At 43.6% G+C, this 19566-nt stretch overlaps 1 protein-coding gene across 1 annotated transcript in view; it reads right to left on the bottom strand.

The window, feature by feature from the left end:
• SOAT1 (sterol O-acyltransferase 1) overlaps positions 1 to 19566 on the bottom strand; it is a 454029-nt gene that overhangs the window by 134668 nt on the left and 299795 nt on the right. Inside the window, exons 8-9 of the mRNA XM_069641479.1 lie at positions 5800 to 5878; positions 4858 to 4939 (exon numbers count right to left, since the gene is read on the bottom strand). Of these exons, the coding sequence (XP_069497580.1) occupies positions 4858 to 4939; positions 5800 to 5878 (161 nt within the window). The remainder of the gene's footprint in view (positions 1 to 4857; positions 4940 to 5799; positions 5879 to 19566) is intronic.

Consider the following 19566-nt stretch of genomic DNA (forward strand, 5'->3'; position numbering starts at 1 on the left):
AAACTTTGTCTGTTCCCAATGCAATTTGAATGCTTTCCTTTATGACCATGTTGCATCTTGCTACCTTCCCATTGCTTTTACAGCGAGTAAATCACAACGGTGTCAGGGCGTACTTCAATTATCCTCAAAAATCCCTTTTGGTTTGAATTGTACCCCACTATCAGTAAGGATCTCACAGTGTATCCTTCCTTTAAGAAGATTTAATCTAAAAATGGTATAACCTTTCTTGTAAGGATCCCTCTTGCAAAAGGCAGTACCAACTACCTGGATGGATTGTCCGCTAAAACTACACAACGGGCTGCCCCATTACAAGTTAAGTGGCGAAGGAAAAAAGTGGCGGTAATTCCGATACCGCCACTTTGTTGGGTGGTAACAATTACCGCCGTTTGTCCCACAATGTCAAGTTAGAAAATTGGAGGTGAAGCGTATCAACAAGCTGTAGGTGAACCCACCACTTTACCGCCAACAATTGGTGGATTTACCATGCAGTAATCCCGCCAATGGTAAATCTGCCCAAAATCCCCATGGATTCAAAAAATGGGGAATTACCTCCACTTGTAATCGCATGGTAAATCCACAGGACCAAGTAGCGGTTACTAATCTAGTTTAGCGGTAATTCTGCAGATATGCTGTCGAATTACCACCAAACTCGTAATGAGGCCCAATAGTCTTTCCTCTGAGCAACAATATCCAAACCTACCCCTTCCTACCCAGACATACCCTTACAACACGCTCTACTGGGAAATCTTGGCCTGGCCACCATAAATCTATTCTTCTCTAGGTCAAGGATGAGTTTGTGCAGTCCATTTGGTGGCACTATTCAGTCACATAGTCCTCAATCTTGACGTGCTACATGTAATTCCTCCCTAATGGCCTGTACCCACTCTTTACACATTCCTTGGACAACGTCCTATTACAATCAGGTAGATTTGAAAATTCCCTTAAATCTGCAGCATGGGCTACTTCCGATTGGATCTGTCTATCAAACCCGGACGTACTTCTAATGCTCGCTTGTCTAGCACTTCCCGGTTGTCTTGTACGAAGGTTAACCTGGTTATGTAGTCGGTGTTCATCTCTGCAATATGTGACATTAAATTCCTGCAAGCCTGCTACCAATTTTCTGATGCACGATAACACCTTCTTAAGGCCTTTAATTCCAAAATCTTGTTGCATGGTTTATGGTCCCTTTTCAACTCAAATTCTACACCTCACATGAACAACATTTTATTTTGATTGCTAATTCCCATCAAATTTCCTTTTTCTCCAATGAATGCGCATGGACACTCGTCATCACAAAGAACCCGTGATGCAAATGCAATATTTTCTTCAGATCAACCAGGCCCGGAAAGGTGCCTAGGCCTACATTACTGACAGTCCTCTTCACATAGCACTAATTTGCTAAGAGGGAGGACTTGACAAATTGCAGTTTCACTTCTGTTAATTCCTTTGTACACTCCTTGTCTCATTTAAACACTTTCCCCTTTTTTGAAAATTGCATGAGTATCATCAGGTATGAGGTAACCGGTTCTTCCTCGTTTAATGGTATGGGTTTGTCCCATATAGACCCACCAAATCTTTGCTGGGGTCTACTCACTGCTCCAAAATGAAGTGGACAATGTATCTCTCCATATCAATTTTCCTCAACTTCCATTTCTCTCTGCTTAGAGTCACCACACTATTAGTGCAGCGGATGCCCCTAGTAGCTAGAATTATGACAGAGCACAAAGTAGGTAAAATGTTTTTTGATCAGATCATGTACATCCCCACCCACCAGCTGTGCCCTTGCCGTTTGACCCTCAAGGGAATCACAATCCAGAACTGTGCAGCTGTCTACCTTCCAAGCAACCACTCATAGATGTTCCATTCTAGCAATGCCACAGGAACCTTAAAGATTTCAATGAAATTCTGTAGTTCTGGACAGCTACCCAACCATTACGCATTCTACGAATGCACAGCTTTTGGCATCACCCATGATGCCACAGATATCACCACATATAACATCACTAAATATCTCAATCACGAGATTACGGATGCAGCTGTTCCGTTTTAAATTTGTAAATACCGCAAGACATGTGTTGGTAATGTCAGATATACATCTATCTGCTCATGGTTAGGTGGGGCAATTTTGATACGCTTTCCTCTGGAAGCTGTAAACAGACTGGCCAGTTTCTCTAAGCACTCCCGTAAAAGATCAGTGGGTTTGCTTTTCTGCTGCAGAGTTCCATTTACAACTTGCAAGATACAAATTTGAATGCAAGTGGACTAACACTACTTTAATCTTCCAGAGAGTGACAACACAAATGCAACTGAATTAGGTACATGAAAAGGGTATTAATACACAGAGCTAGTAAAGTACACCTGAATAAATATTTGCTTTCCATCATTTTAAAAATCATTGCTTCTTTGGTCGAGCAAAATGACTGGCACTGCAGGTACCTCAGATCAAGATGACATAGGCTAGTGGTGTGAAATAAACCTGAAACCACACTAGAAGCTGGGGAAGACAGCAGAGGGCAGTGGAATGGGGGAATAGTCTTTACATAAGGGGCGTTGCACTCTCCACAAACTGGTTTTCCCATACCAATTAAGGAGGCAGTCCTAAATACAACAGTGCTGTGCTCCCAATGGACTAAGATTAAAGCATAGGTCAGATAGTCAAGTTGCTGAGCAGTTTAGAGTGAGTGCAACCCTAAAAGCACTCAACCAATATTTCTTCTATTGTAGAGCCGTTGCTAGCGTTTTCTTTTCTACATTTCTTAGCATTGTAAAGAAAGAGGTGTTGCTATTCTCTAGTATAAGAAACGTTATACCCAAATGCAAATGCTCCTTTCTGTAACTAAGATAACCACAAGTAACAGCGCTGTGATCCCCAAGGGCTGTATGTGCGCTATAGAAATGTAAAATAAATTTCAAAGAAAAACTGTTATTCTTACCTGATAGGAGTTACACGCCAGATAGAAATACCCAAACTATCTTGGCCAATGGCAGAGACTAATATATCTGCATGCAAGGATATGATTATATTCTCAATTGTAACGTGTACAATTAAAATGTGTTTGAAATGAACGTGGCAAAGTCACTACATTATTTTCACAATCACCTGGTTGCAAATTTTGAATAAACAGAAATCTCAGATTTGACCACAACAGTGATGCAAGATCACAGGTTCAGGCTCTGATCAAACTGTATGCTGAGACTTGAGTTTGGGTACTCGGAGAAACCAAAGCCCGCATATCAAGCGCACATTTAATTTTACAGCAGCTTTCATATGATGTTTGTTTATTTATATAGCGCCTATACACAATGTGTTTCAAAGCACTTCAAGGCAAGGGAGGGAACAAGGGAAAATACAAACACATTCTTACAGGCCATGAACAGTAAGGATGTGAAATTAACTATCGTACTGGGCCTGACGACTATTCAGATAGTGCAAGAGCTAAGACATAGATAAGGAAGGGAGGGGGAGAGTGGGAAGGAAATGGAAACAGACAGGCGACTACCGTACTAGGCCTGACGACATTTCTGGTAGAGCCGGCGAAAAACAAAAGATGAGGGAGAGGGGTGCAGAAAGGGAGAGGAGGAAGAAAACAAGCAACTATAATACTAGGCCTGACAACATTTCAGATAGTGCTGGAGGGGTGGTGGGGAGGAAAAAACAGTAATGGGAGGGTGGAGGAAACAGACGAGGTTCTTATCATATTAGGTCCAGGGACAATTCTGATAGAGTAAGTGCATAGAAAAAAGTAAGGGGAGGAGATAGGAAAATGAGAGAAGGGAAAGTATGAGAGAAAAGAGTAAGCAGTCAAAATGAGTGGAGAAGCAAGAGTGGAGAGCGAATACAATTGCAGAAGTCAGTAGTAACACAATGTTGCAAGCCAGGATACAAGATGAAGATGGGAACAGCATGATTCAGGGCCACCATGAGTACAAGATGCAAAGGAAGTCCAGCATGAGAGTTGAGAAAGAGTGACACACCGTGAATGAATGAAGTCCAAGTCAAATCCAGCATTGGCCACAAGACGGTGAAGGAAGGAACCAGGTGGGCACGGCTTGGTAAGTGGTGAAAAAGAGCAGCAGGCAGGAAGGTACCAGGTGGGCGGGGCTTAGGCCAGGTGACCTAGATCCACTTGCACCTGCTCCCCATCTGCAAAGGAAAAGAAGCTGGAGGGCTCCTTAAGTAGGGAAACCGAGCGGCAAGCTGGAAGGCACCAGGTGGGCGTGGCTTGCTAAGTGGTGAAAAAGAGTGGCAGGAAGGCACCAGGTGGGCGGGGCTTGTTAAGTGGTGAAAAAGAGCAGCAGGCAGGAAGGCACCAGATGGGCGGGGCTTAGGCCAGGTGACCTAGATCCACTTGCACCTGCTCCCCATCTGCAAAGGAAAAGAAGCTGGAGGGCTCCTTAAGTAGGGAAACAGAGCGGGAAGCAGGAAGGCACCAGGTGGGCAGGGCTTGCTAAGTGGTGAAAAAGAGTGGCAGGCAGGAAGGCACCAGGTGGGCGGGGCTTGTTAAGTGGTGAAAAAGAGCAGCAGGCAGGAAGGCACCAGATGGGCGGGGCTTAGGCCAGGTGACCTAGATCCACTTGCACCTGCTCCCATCTGTTGTTGCGAGGACTGAGACTACCAGCTCATTGGATTTTGCTGCGTCTACTTTTCCATCCACAAAGCAACTTCAGATTGCAGGTCAACACAAGAATTCGACCTTGGGTACCAGAGAAAGATTTGCAAATAGGCGTCCTTAATGCAAACATTACTGCTCAGACCTCCATGTGAGGGCGCCTAGTCAAATATAGTTCGCTGACTTGCCTAGTGCTGGTCTCAAGAGTAGATTTGGTATCTAAACAGTTTTGCAAGCAGTGCCTTACCTGGGGTAGCTGTCCCTATAGATGAGCGTGGGAGCAAACAGGAAGTAGAGGTAATGCGTCAGCTGTGGGACGGGGACAACACCTGCAGGACGAGAGTTACTTTTAAAGTAAAGATTTCCATAGCTGGGAGCAAGCCAAGGTTTGGATGCATGCCTTGATGCTAGAAGGTCCATGAAATAGTGCAAGGGGTCCGGCATGGTGCTGCTGTAGTACAATAATGCTGCGTATTATCAAGTGAAAAGAGCTGGTGTGCAGAGTAGGACCATAGTAGGCTGCTTGCCATTGCTTGCAGAAAAAGAGGAGTTGAGATACCGTGCGGAGTGCAATCATATGATCCAGGCTCACTGCTTAGCAGGCCCAGCAGACAGTGCAAGGGTGAGTCAGGATGACTAGTTTAAAATGAGGTGCAGTGAAAACGTATAGGCTTTACATAACGAGCAGTGAGTGTCAGGGTGACAAGTTTGGCATGGTGTGCAGTGGTAAGAGACGTGCAATGTGCTTATTGTGGTGTCCAATGTAGCTGTGACTTAAGGGTGATAAGTTCATGTGTTTCTTTTGCAAAAACAATATCTACCACTGTAATTCATGAGTTATGATGATGCCCAGTGGTAGGACCAAGGATATGTCCTTGGTAAAGACAGGCTTGTGTACTTACGATGATCTGTGGTGCAGTGCAAAGGCAAGGTTTGAGGTATCTTATTGGATGCTTGGTGCGTTTCAGAACAGGGCATAGCATACACTGTGGTCAGAGAAATCTACTTGAGGTGGTTAAGAAGTTTGGTATAATAAAGTTAAGTTTGTGTGTTTGGTACAGTAACATTAGGTCGATGTGTGTGGCACGGTGTGCAAGTGGCGGAGTCAATGCGATATGCGTGAAGTGTGTATTGCATGGAGTGCATCAGTTTGATGATCTTAACATTTCTGTGCAACGTAATCACTCACTGGATTTTTCCTTGGTGGAAGACAGGACTCTGGGAGCATTTTCTCTAACAAAGGAATGAGCCTTCATAACAAGTCGCACCTAAGAAATGAAAGAAAAAAAAAGACATTGTCTGAACTACAAGGAGCGTAGAAAATAACCTGAAGAGACCCAAAAGGTGCAATTGCCCATTTTAAGATGAGTCTAAAGCAACATAATGACATTCAATTCTCAAAACTGAAGCGCTCTGTTAAATAGCAAAGTTGACGTAATATACATTTGCAGTGACAAAACACTAACAACTATGTCGCCTCCATTGTAAATCAACCATAACTGCCATCGCCGTGCACAGGACCTCTCCATCTGGGAAACCGGCCCATTCATTTCATTTCTGCAGTTTCGGTGTTCTTTAGCGTTGTCCCTCTTGTTAATTTCAAAGTGCCCCAACTAGTTTAGGGTAATCCTATGTTGTTTTAGCTTGTTGGAAGTGGGTGCACAGCCATGTTTGTATTGTCATATGTGTGGCCTAATGAGTGTGCATGACGGTGGTCGAGCTATGGTTGCTTTAAGATGTCACTGGTGCAATTTTTGTGACTTTATAAAAATGGTAACTGGTAAATGTTTTTTTGGTCTTTTGCTGCAACCAAAACGTTCCTTTCAAAATGATTTTTTAAACTAAATTTGAATGTTTTTCTTTAAAGAAATCTAACCCTGAACGTTTCTGTAACGAGGATTTCGTCACTGATCTTCAGTGATTTAAGCAAATGCAATATATCTGCAGTGTTAGGTGGACAGCCCACTCGCTACCGGATGTGGGCCCTCTGTACTTTTTGCTTGCTTCTCTGGATTTTGCACTTTATCTTTCCTTTCAGTCAGGCTTAATCTGAAGCCTGCGAAAGTGTCTCTCCTATGAGTGAGTGATTAGGAAAGATTTTCTTTTTGCAACCTTCCCTCCATTGACATCAACGTAACTCCCACCCCCCAACTTGTTGCTATGGCTTGAACCCTGTCCTGATATTTGGGGGGGGGGGTAAAGCCTTTTTGCTTTACTTAACTTGCTTCACTCATCTCTTTTGGGGGCATTGGTTTCCAGTTAATATGGCTACAAGTGCAGAGTGACACTGTACCCTTTACAAGATTCCTTTACTTCTTCCTTAAACGGAGGTGCATCAGATGTACTTTGCATCCCTTTTCAGGTTTCTTGGTAACACTGGTTACATTTTTTGACGCATCCAAGAAGGGCTGGTTGCAGCAGACTTACATGTTTTTTGTTTTCACCACATGCACTTCATAGTCAAACTCCTCCCCTGCTTCCTGTCATCAGACACACTGGAGCCTTGGCGGGCACACAAAGGGTTCCCGCCAAAGACCAAACTTGCATCAAGGCCTCCCCCTCCCAGGATGGTAGAAGAAGGGCTGAAAAAGGACAACCATGTAAGAACTGGCGGAAAAAGAAAGGAGCCACCCATGTTAAAACATTGGGGATCCTCTTGTGCACAGCCGCAGCTGTGACTACAGCCTGCGGTGGAAAAAACACACAGTCAGTAGAACACGTCCACTGCCATCAGCCATAACTATAAGGTTGTCACTGTAACCAAAAAGTTACAGGAGCAGGGAGAAGGGGGATACAGGGTTGTTAGGGAGAATTTTCATTTCTGTGTCAATTTCCTTCCACATTAGAGAATGCCAGCTCTTTTGCTGCACTTAGGACTTTTTAATTTTAACTCCTGAGTGAGTGGGACCCTTCTCTCCCTCCCTCCTGTGTTTTTCCCTGACTAGGATTTTATCTTTTCACTGTTTCTGGAGTCTGACAAACTCCATAGGCATCTGCTTTTTGCGTAGTGACACACAGCACCGTCAGTGCAGTGTCACCGAGGTGAGGAGTACCTTGGATTTCTCAAAAGGTTTAAATAGCTTTTCTTGGGTAAACTACTGTTCCCAAGAGTAGTAAGGTGAAATTGATCTTATTTACCATTTTACTTTGTAGGTCAAGCACACATCATTTTACGTGGAGTGCTGGGGGTGTGGGTTTACCTAGTATCCCTGTATCAGACTTTCTCATGTAACATTTTTTATTACACTTAAAGTGGCTGGTGGCAGTGGTTTACTTTTTACTACTGGTGTGCATTTTTACCGCAGGCTGAACCCTCAGCTGCAGTATAGCACCCATGGGTGACCATTTTGTCACAACGGCCCAGTCATCTTTTTTCATCATTTTCCGTTTGTAAGGTCTTTCTTGGCTTTTACTCGAAGTTGAGACAGGTTTGTGCCTTTTGTGTGTTTTGCCTTTGGCGGGCTTCAGCCCTGAAGCCTGTCCTGGCTCTTGTGGGTCTGGAAGGACAGAAAGTGAGGGAGGGCCTCGAAACTCCCCTGCCCTTTGTCTCTAGGTGTGTCTAGAACGAAACCAATCCCGATTGGCAACTGGCTGTCTGGGAAGGACAGCCACCATGCAGGGTGATTGACAGCCTAGGGCTGTGAATGAATGAGAACCAGCTCAAAAGGAAAGTTTCTTGGGACTGCAGGCAGAGCATGTCCCCGCATAGGTTGTAATTTGTTTCAACACTTTTACTTCTGGGAAAGACTTACCTAGATTTCATTAGAGGATTCAAACTGTCTTCACGTTATACGAAAGTATGTTCTAACCTTTCTATTTCCCTAACCATTCCTTCCTGAAACCAAGAGTCTAAAAAGTATATTGGTGTTTAAGATAAATGCAATACTATTCTTGTTATTGAAGTCACTTCAGGGTGTATGAGAAAGCATGCCCAAAGAATATTTACCAACTTTGACTTTGTAAAGTGATTCCAAAGTTTGCTTGACTGTTACAAACAATTGCCTTTAAGCATGCTTAACTAAAACGGATGTCTAAATAAATACATATGCATAACTGAAACCTTGAGTGTAAGTGTTACTTGTATCGACTGATTTCATCTGTACAGCTCTACAGCTCACATTTACCCCTCTTGAGATCAGGCACACTACCAACTTGTGTAGTACAGACCTATACCAAAAGGTAGGTTACCCCAATACCAAGCAGATAAGTCTTGTGTAGTCTCACACTGCGTGACTGCACCAATTCTAGCGGTATCCCCTCTGCACTCCACATAAGGTGGCGTGTGCTGATCTTTCCTTAAGAACAGTCGTTTTTAAGGAAAATAATATAAAAAGAAGAACCCAAAGGGTCAACAGCAAAACTGCACATAAGGTGCCGTGTGCTGCAAAAGTGATACAGAGATGCCTTTAAAGAGTATGGAGAAAAGCAATACTCTGTAAAATAAACAACACAAAGGACAGATTTCCCATGGTTAGAGCAAATAAGAATGAGGGGGAAAAGGCTCCCCTCATTCAGGCGAATAAGAAAAATATCCAGAAGTCTAGCAAAAAGTGCTGGGGGTCTCACTAGGAGAGGGGATTATGCATAAAACGGATACATCTTTTTAACACTTAGCCTCTCTAAACACTTAACTCCCAGATAAAAAAAAAAAGCATTTTATTTGCCTTAAACTGCATTTTCCTTAACAGGAAAGCCACAATACTGTATATACAATATAATGTTATACAAATATAGTGTGTGGACAATCTTTCAATGAGTGTAGTGAACAAGTTAACCACCCCGCTCACCTCCTAAGAGTTAAGGCTGGGCTTCTCAGCCACACTACCACTTAGAGAGCCTGGTGAAATATAAGAAAGTCCACTAGCCAAACAAATAGGCTAACCACAGGGCGTCAGGAAAATCTCACTAAAAATACAGGGGCTACAGGGTAAGAAGGCCTGCGGGCATACCTGGTGGACGCAGACTCGGACAGGGCCTTTAGCAGAGCCCTGTGCACACCTGTGCCACCAGATAAGCCCACAGTGTGAAGGCCTTGCACGTGAATCCCTGACTAACCAATCATCCCGCTGAGCAGGGCCTATAGGCGCGTGCACACACAGCGGCCACTTTAACCAGGGAAGGGCTAAATGTTATCACTGGCAATGGTCAGTTGCCATGGCAAGTGATCAGTTTTCCTGGTCTGGCCTATATGCCCCAAAATGACACATTGTGGCAAACGGCCATGTCCTGCGGCGTGGCTAGTGCACCTATGTCCTGGGGATGACCTTCAGCCACACCCCAATTACAAACCCAAACCACCCAAACCGCACACTGGCCATGGTGCCTCAAGATTGGCCTATGGGCATTGCCCGGGCTCAAAGCTAGACTCCAAGAGTCTGCTCTGGCAATGGTCAGTGGCCCCAGATGCCAGACTCTCCTAGTGGTAAAAATAAGAGAACAGTCAAGTCTTTTCACTTACCAGGGATGCAGCTTGGTTAAAAGGTACAGTCTAACACACAATAAGGAACGGTCCACAGAATATATTAGAAAGCATACTTTATACAGTAAAAAATAGAGAGGACGAATGCATTATGCAACAGGGAGTCCCTTTTAATTTACATTTTTTGATTCATTTGGCTGATCTACAGAAACTCTTTTACCACAATAACAGCTCTTTAGAATATGTTGGCATACAGTAATATTAACACGTTTCCATTCATAATTTGCAAAAAAGGAGAAAAAAAACCCAGCAGAAATCACATTATAAAAGAATTGGTCAGTTCGAAACTCCATAGAAGCATGTTTTCCAAACAGTGACAATCTCCAAGTAATTTCATACCACTTCAAACCTCTTCCCATTCTTACCACATAGGACTCAAATACTTTATAAAGTAGGCTATTGTGAAGAATCTTACAAATCCCTCCTCAGAGAACCCCTGCCTAAAGTCTCCTTACACGTGGCCATGGGGAGGGCAGATGCTTCCTAATCCTGACCTTGGGGGTGGTGTACTGCGGGAGGATCACCTGGGAGGAGACCGGGCCCAGGGTGGTGAGGTGATTTTCTGGAATGAGACAGTATTTCTCCTCAGACAGGAAGATTCTTACCACTATGCCAGAAGAGGTTATGGCTTATTGTCATTTTAATGTCTCTCAATCTCATGCGATTTATGTTATGGGTATTTGTAAAGCGGACATACGCCCAAAGGCATGGCGCTAGAATTGGAGGAGCGGCAGCATCCATGGGCTTAGAACAGTAGTGTCTTTAAGGAGCAGCGAAAAAACCAAATGGTCATCTGTGGCACGCAAGGATAAAGGAAGGACATTCCAGGCCTTTGCCGCCAGCACGGCGAAGGCCTGGCTGCCTGTACGCGCCATTCTGTTACAAGGGATGGATAGCAGAAAGGCAGACTGGGAGCACAGGGGGCAAGCCGGAACATACTGTGGAAACCTTTCCTGGATATATTCTGCTCCTAACTTGTAGAAAGCCCAGTGCACAACACACATGGACTTGAAGAGGATTCTCTTTTCAATGGGGAGCCAATGGAGCTGTCTGAAATGCGGGGTCATATCTGCTTGAAAAGGGGAAGGGGGTGCAACAGATCTAGCAGAAGCGTTTGAGCAGCTGAAGACGAGAGGCTCCGTGCCATGACATTTGACAGGGAGGAAAGGGAGCACTTCACGTAAAGTGCGAATCTTAAAATGTCCGGATTTGCACACAGCCACCAGTTGCTTTGCAGTGGATAGAGAAGATGACATCACCCCCAGATTTTTTACTGAGGTGGCAGGCAGGGGGCACGGGCCCAGGGAAGAAGGTCAAAACTCTGATGTCCAAAAGGAAAGAGGGCAGGAAGTACCAACAACAAGCACCTCCGTCTTGTTGGCATTGAGCTTTAGCCAGTTGGCCGACATCCAGACACCCAAGTCCTCCTGGAATCTCCTCAGCTGAACCACAGTATCTCAACAGGTAAGGTCCAGGCGGACCAGAATCTGTGTATCGTCTGCTAAGAGTAGTATCTAAAGCCGTGTGAAAGAATGAGATGAAGAAGAGGTCTAATGTATTTGTTGAACAGAATTGGGGAGAGTGTGGATCCCCGAGGCACAAGATTAGTACAGATTTATAGAGAAAAGGGGGAAGCAATACTGACTAGGAGTGATCTGCCAAAAAAGCAGAAAGCCAGTCCAAGACCTGGCCAGCAATACCAGCATCCGAGAGCTAGGAGAGCAGTGTCGGGTGATCAACCATGTCAAAAGCAGCAGACATATTTAACAGTAATACTGCTCCCACCCCACCCTGATCCACCAAATGAGCAAGATCATCCATGACAGAATTAAGAACAGATTCAGTCCCCCTCCCAGGCCAGAAACCAGACTGGAAGGGATCAAAGAGCCTGCATGTTTCCAGAAAGGATGAAAGAAAAGAGGACACCAGGGCCCCAAGAACCTTCAAAGAGAAGAGTAAAAGAAATTAGGCGAAAATTACCCAGCACCGCAGAGTCCAGAGATGGCTTTTTCAACAATTGGAGCACCAGAGCATGTTTCAAAGGGCTGGGAATAATGCCTTCTTGGAATGAGGTATTGATTGCGGGAGAAATGTTGTGAACCCTAAGGTTAGAAAATCAGAACAAACTATACCGAAAGAAAGATCTTTTTTGGCATTCCAGACTTAACACCTTCCTCAAAACCAAGGTTACTAGACCATTTTCCTCTGTAATAGCTAATTCTCACAACCCCCCGTTAAATACCTTAAGGGAATTATGTAGAAGTGGAAAAACCAAACTTGTGTAAAAAAACTACAAGTCCCAGAATCCTAGAGGTATACAGATATAGTTGTCAGGCAAATAAGTGAGGCAATTAAGGTTAATTGCCCCATACCTGTAGACAATCATTGAACTTGTGAGGCATAAAAGGCCCCAGCAGCTAAGGAGGAGTAGACGGAGTTGGAACAAGAGTTGGAAGGCTGGCTGTAGTAGCAGAGGAGAAGCATGAATGAGAGAAACCTGCTTAAAAGGCTAGGAAACCGTGAACAAAGTTTTATATATCCTCCTGGACCTTTGAATTGCCCAGTGAAGCCCTGCTGCTGTGCTGAAACTCCTTTTTCTGATCGACGAGAGCAGCTCTGGAAGGGACGACTTCTTCCCTTGGGTTAGTGGGACCAACTAAGCCCGAGAAACTCCACTGGACCATCTTCCCCAACTGGCTGTACTTCCATGCAGCTGTAGGAACCGAGCTCCAAGGGTCGAAGAATCCGTAGTTGAGTGCAACATCTGCAAGCCAGCCAGGAGCTCCAGCAGCCTCCCCAGGACACTCCAGAAGCAAGACCACCAGAGCTCGAGTCCCCTCACCAGAGTGCAGGACCCAATGAGTGAAGGAAGCCCAAATGGTGTCCAAGATCCGCGGTGGTGCCGTTTACCGAGTGATGAAACTGCAAAGTGCTGCTGATCTGAAAAGAGGCCGTAGCTGCCGCCGACCTCCGAATTGCTGCCGCAGGAGTCCTCCAGACATCCTCCCTCTTGTCCCCATATCCGAGGCCCAGGACCCCAGGATCTGCATCACTGCAACCAAACAGAAGCCAGCTGGACCACTCTTCTGACCAAAGGTACTGTTCCGACTTGGGGTACTTACCTCGAGTGTCTTTAGCTTTGCTCTTCTCAGTTCGGACTAGCTACTTTGCTTGAGTGGATTCCAGCTCTACCCTACACAAGTGTAACAGCTCGTGACCCTACAGTGATTTTTCCTTCAACAAACATTCTAACTTTGTGCAAGACTTTGTTATCTAAGAAGTGCCTCATCTCCATAGACTATGCTCCAACTGACTTTGGCTGTCCTGGCTCCATGCAGACTCTTCTAGTCCACTTGACTTCGATGTTTACTGTCCCTCAGAGGTGATAACTTGGGTTTTAAACCATTATTGCTGGGAAAGGGTTTTGTCTAGACTTCATTGGAAGATGCTCTGAGAACCTGTTTAACCTTTTTCCTTCCCTTAACCTTTCTACAATCTTCAGAATCTACAAAGAGTACTAGTGATATATAAATGCCATTACTGTCCTAGTTAGTGGAATCGCCCTGGGGTCTAGGAAGTGTCTAAAAAGCATTTCCAAAGAGTATCTACTAGCTTTGTGTTGGTTCTGGAAAAATATTTTAAAGTTTGATTGTTACATATATTGCCCTTTTTAGAGAATGCTTATTTAAAACTGACGTTAAATAAATAACTAACTGAAACCTTGAGTGTAAGTGGTACTTGGCTACTTGTATTTGTGAATTTCATTTTTACAGCTCTACATTGCACATTTACCCCTCTTGAGATAAGCCTGGTTGCTCAGTCAAGCTACCAATTTGTGTAGTACAGGCCTACGCCTATAAAAGGTGGGTTGCCTAATACCAAGCGGACAAGTGTTGTGTAGTCTCCCACAGGGTTACTACATCAATTCTTGATTAACAGGGCTCATTGATCTAGCTTGTTAAGTTTCTCTATGTCAATGATTCCACTCCTTTCTTAATCATTCTCATTTAGACAGTGGTTTTGCAGTTTTTAGCACCCAAATAATCTTACTACAGACATAAAATGTCTGTTTTGCATTTTGTGCAGCAAAGGAGGACTAGGCTCCTACCTTGGAAGCAGGTCAAACAAAACCATTATGCAATCTAATTTACCCTCCATCGCCTCCGGTTAATTTAGCCAAGATCAGACTTCTATAAAACAGTTCTGGATAGATCTGGAGTCCTACCAGTCCTGCCAATATGATCTCTTCTTAAGGCAGTTTCTCCAGCAGAGATCATTCATCCGAGGATACATTCTGGAGAACCTAACCAGAGAAGGCCGCCGGCAATGGAGGATCTTAATACCATGTAGCTTAAAGCCTACAGATCCACTATGGCTAATCAATTTGTTACAAATTAAAGTCCAAAGATTAGAGAATGCAACCCCAACATTCCTCCTCCCATTTTTCACATACACAGAAAAAGGCTTGTTCAAATGGTCCTCTCACACGGATTGGGGGGAAAAAAAAATGTCAACTGCCACTGTAAGCAGTTCGACTGTTTCTGTTAAGGCTGCCAATCCTTTGGTTCTTACTTCAGATGCTGAAAAAGCTTTTGATCATGTGTCCTGGGATTTTTTGTTTGAGTCTTTTAAGTGCTATGGCTTTAGCCCCATCTTTCCAAGATCCAACAAAAATCTTTATTCTTCTCCTAGTACGCATATCTTTATTAATACCAAATCACAATCTTTTGACATTATGTGAGGGACCCAGCAAGGATGCCCTCTATCCCCTTTGCCATTTATTCTTGCCCTTGAACCTTTCTTACAAAATATCAGAATAAATATGAATATCTGGGGTATCTCGATTGGTAATTAGTGTGCAAACCTTTCGGCATATGGCGACAATATCGACCTAATCTATTGATAGATTCATGATTAATTACTTTCTTTTGGCCTCATATTAAAAACTAAAATCTTGATAAATCAGAAATGCTTCCATTAACTAATATATGCTCTCTTGGTAACATACCGTTACATGGAATTAATTGGTGCCCTACTTCAATAAACTACCTTGAAACTCAAATCTCTAAAGACATAGTCATGACTATTTTACTTAACAGTTCTTGTGTTCTAGATGGAATCAGAATGGATTACTAGATGGACACCATTCGATTTGACTCAATGGGGCTACCAAAATATATTAAAAATACTCTTGGTCCTGTTATTCTGTATATATCATCTATACCACCTGTTGCTTTTCCCTTGTCATTTCTTAACAAGATTGACTACGTTTCTTTGGAATAACAAAACTCCCAGAATTGGAATTCCTGGACTTCCATACTTTTCATAGAGGTTTTATTCTGAGACAAATTGCCATCTTTCAGCAGTCTGAAAACCAATTATCTATTCATTCTATTTGGATAAGAATTGAAACCCAACTTGTTGCTCCTTTTTCCTTATTACACTTTTTTAAAACTACTGCCTGGCCAAATATTAAGTAATTCCTGTTGTTGCATCTATTTAAGATAACTTGCAATACATTTCAAGATGTTTCTTCTGACTTCGGTGATATTAACATTCAGTAGAACAAAAATAACTATTAAACTGCCTATTCCCATCATTCAAACAGCATATTTCTAGTAAACCATATAATATTGTTGCGGGCCTTACCTTTTCCTCATTTGTATATTAGATTTAATGTATTACTTAAAGAATTAATGAGTGGCATAAAAATCTAAATTTGAATCTAAAACTTGTCCTATTTTGGCACAGAACTGCTGTTCCAAATGTTTGCTACATTCAATCCATTAGTCTTCCAAAGCTGCTAAATTTTATACAATTATAAATGAAACTTGCAACAGAAACCGCTTACATACTAAACCTATCGAAGTGGGGAGTAAACTGAGACCTACATATTTATCTGGATATTTGGGAACACAGTGAGACAATGTCACTCTCTCTGTTGCAGCCACCATTACTCAAACCAACTTCTTCATATTACATTGTGCTTAACTTACCATTTGTAAAATTTCCAAGATTTCACTTAGCACTCCAAATCTTTGTTGGTCTTCTAATATTTCTAATCCTTATTTTCTTCACTTCCTTTTCAATTGCTAATTTGTTTCAACATTTTGGGAAAGGATATGGGATTGTTTACAGGCCATTTTCAATGTTCATGAACGCCTAATGTAATGTAATTATTGATACACTAGTCAACCCCAATATGACTTTGATCCCCTCTCCGATGTTAATCTCTTTATTTCTATTGGTTTTCACCTTATTTCATCTAATTGGAAAAACCCTGCAAAAGTTACCTTTTATTGTATGATGTAATTTCATTTGTTTCATTCACAGAATTGAAAAATGTCATGCTCTATGCAACAATCTTTCTACTTTTTATTAAAAACAAAGAGGAGGTTTTCAATATGTACCTCAACAGTAGTTAACAGATTGTTGGTTAATTCTTTAAATTAGTTTCTTCAAATTGTTATTGTTCCATTACAGCCTACCTCTTCCACATATTATCTCATTGCCGGTCTTGTTTGTAACCTGAGATCTTTCTCAAAATTAGATAGGTTGAATGTTACCTTCCTGTTATCAATGACTATTTATTATATTGCTCTTAGTTATACATCGTTTCACGTGTTTGCATATACTGTTTTTGATTGCTTAGCTCTTAATAAAAATCATTCAACACAAAATGTTTGCATGTTTTGGTAGCTCTGAAACCTTTACTGATTTTTGCAATGCCTTAACCCTTTTACCCTGTGAGTCCACCCATTCAATTCTTGCTGAGGCCACAACTATTGATTTTTGTCTCCATGGGAGTTAGGGCTTCCACAGTGGGGGCTACCAAAATGGTGTCCCTTAAGTCTCCTGGTTGAGTAACTATACTGATGCAGTGCGTCTAGGTTCTGGCTTGTGATAGATGTATCTTATGTCATGGATGTACTATTTGTGTCACTTTCAATGCACATGAAGCCTTTTTGTTCCCCCGAAGAGCCCTAGCAACGGGTTTCCTTTTAACGTTGAGTATGCAAGCAAATGTTTTTTGCTGCCATGTGTGTGTAGCAACGGGAGTTAATAAATATGGTCACTGCTGCCCTGAGCTCCCTCAGGAGCACACAATGTGGTTCTCAGTAGGAGTCCCTGTGGGTATCCAGGAGTGGGATGTCTAGCAGTCCTCTGAAATTCACACCTTTTTGCGCCAATGAAAGATAAAGAAAGTTGAATGTGGGGACAAGCACAGATTGGCAGACTGCCACATGTTTGAACAGTTAGTACATGTGGACATCGGTAGCTAGGTCAGCTCCAAGTCCTCTGTTCAGGACTGAAAGCCGAGACCCACACTAGTACATTGTCTATCATTGGGATTTGATCCTGAAGCACTTGGAAAGGACGGCTCACCTGCAGATGCAGAAGACATGCTTATGCCACACCTCCAGATTCCTTGGATCACAGACAGCGGAGCTGTGCCCCTTGCTGACAACCAAAGAAAACAAACTTCAGTGATCCCTTCCTTTGATAGTATGGGGCCAGTCGGATCTAAAATCTCTCTGCAGCTTTTGGATTACCTTGAAACTTTCTAGATTGTGCCTGTGTTGCAGTCCCAGAAGCAGCTCAGTTTGCCTTAAGATGCCTGGAGTTGCTGCTGCTAATGGACACCATTGCTTGAATGGGATACCATCTTCCAGCATGCAGATCACCAACGGCTTGCTCTGCAGCCTTTGTCCTTCACTGGGACCTGTGCAGACCTTTGGAGGGTAATCAATCTGTTAAAAGATGCAGCTGTGGTGCATCTCTGAAATCATGAGACAATTTGTGTAGTAGTCTGGCTTCACCCAAACCCCCGTTCCATTCCTGCAGTCACTGTCTTTTTAAATTGCTCACCCTGCCCAACTGGCAGTGAACCATGACCTCTCCAGCTGCAGAGTCTGGAAACCATTCCCCACACACTGATGAGGAATCTTCAAAGTATTTTCATTTGGGATCATCTGACTTCATCTGTGGTTTCAGTTCATTCCCTAAGACATTGCTAACTTAAGTTGCAGAACCTGCCCATCTTGCATTAAAAGGAGACTCATCTGGTTACTAATTGTGGACCTCTGTCGACACTTATTCAGCAAGTGCTGTGACGAATCTGGCAAATACGCACCCCTTTCAGCTCCAAGAAGCCCCTCCAGCATAATAAAAGTGGAAAGTTGTCCCAAAAGACATCTAACTTTCACTCACTCTAGCACAGACCAAGCCAATACTGGTTTTCATAGGGAAGTGAATGAAACAAAATATCTAGAAACTCCTTTGAAAAAGTATTATAATGGTACTGCGACGAGGAGGCCTTACAGAAAGGTGCTGTAGAAGGCTCAACAATGATCAAGTGCAGAGGTATTCAAACTGTGGGGCATGCCCCCACAGGAGGGGCCAGCCCCATTCCAGGGGGGGGTGGTGCGAGTTGTCAGCTTAATGAGGGGTTGTGGGGGGGCCCTTGGCAGGTGCTGCTTGTCCATAATGGGCACGGGGTGTCGACCCAGTGGCCCCTCACCCATTATGGAGGAGCGGAGGGCCCAGCCCAGGGAAACACTGGCGCTCCCCCTCAGCTGCTTTTTCCAGCTGAGGGAGTGCTCCTGGGCTGGCTGAACTGTCAAAGGGAAACACTTTTCCCTTTGACAGTCCAGTTCCCCAACCGTGCATGCTCAATACAGACAGGGCAAGCTGGAGCAGAACATTTCAGCACTCGCACTCAGGTCCCCATACGCATGTGCAGGAAGCTTTTGCTTCCCGATTCCTGTTCAAGATGCAGGAGCTGGAGCGCTGGGGATGAAACTTCATGACCAGGGCAGAAGCTACGTTTATGTTCACTTATTTATGTGTATGCGAGAGTGTGCATGCGTGAGCATGGGTGTGCATGAGTATGAGTGTCTGTGAGTGAGTATGAGTGTGTGTGAGTGAGTATGAGTGTGTGTGAGTGAGTATGAGTGTGTGTGAGTGAGTATGAGTGTGTGTGTGTGTGAGTGAGTAGATTTTGGTGACGGGGGGTGGGGGGCTGCCAAAATCTGCTCTCCTTCTGAGGAGCAGTGGAGCCCAGGGGACGGGGTTGATATTTTTTACTGGACATCAGTCATATATGTCCTTGAAATAAAAAATAAAATAATAGCATGCTTTCCCCCTTGGCACCCCAGCTCCTTGCATACACCCAAAATCACTGTGTGCATGTGTTAGGCGCTGTGAGGCTCAGGGGACATATCTTTTTACTGGACATCAATCATAGATGTCCAGTCAAAAATACCATGCCTGTCCTCTAGCCCCCACCCCCCAAGCACCAATTGCAAACTGTTTGGCTTTTTACCCAATATTATTTTTTTAAAGTGTGATCTAAAATGCAACATTTGAACCCATTATTTAAAAATAATGGGGGTGAGGGGACCCCCCCAAAACTGCCTTGATTGGCTTGGGCTCCCTCGGTACCTCAGTTGCTGTGGCATATCTGGGAGAAATAAT

The sequence above is a fragment of the Ambystoma mexicanum genome, chromosome 1q, assembly GCF_040938575.1.
Source record: "Ambystoma mexicanum isolate Mex_15411 chromosome 1q, UKY_AmexF1_1, whole genome shotgun sequence".
In the NCBI taxonomy this organism is placed as follows: domain Eukaryota; kingdom Metazoa; phylum Chordata; class Amphibia; order Caudata; family Ambystomatidae; genus Ambystoma; species Ambystoma mexicanum.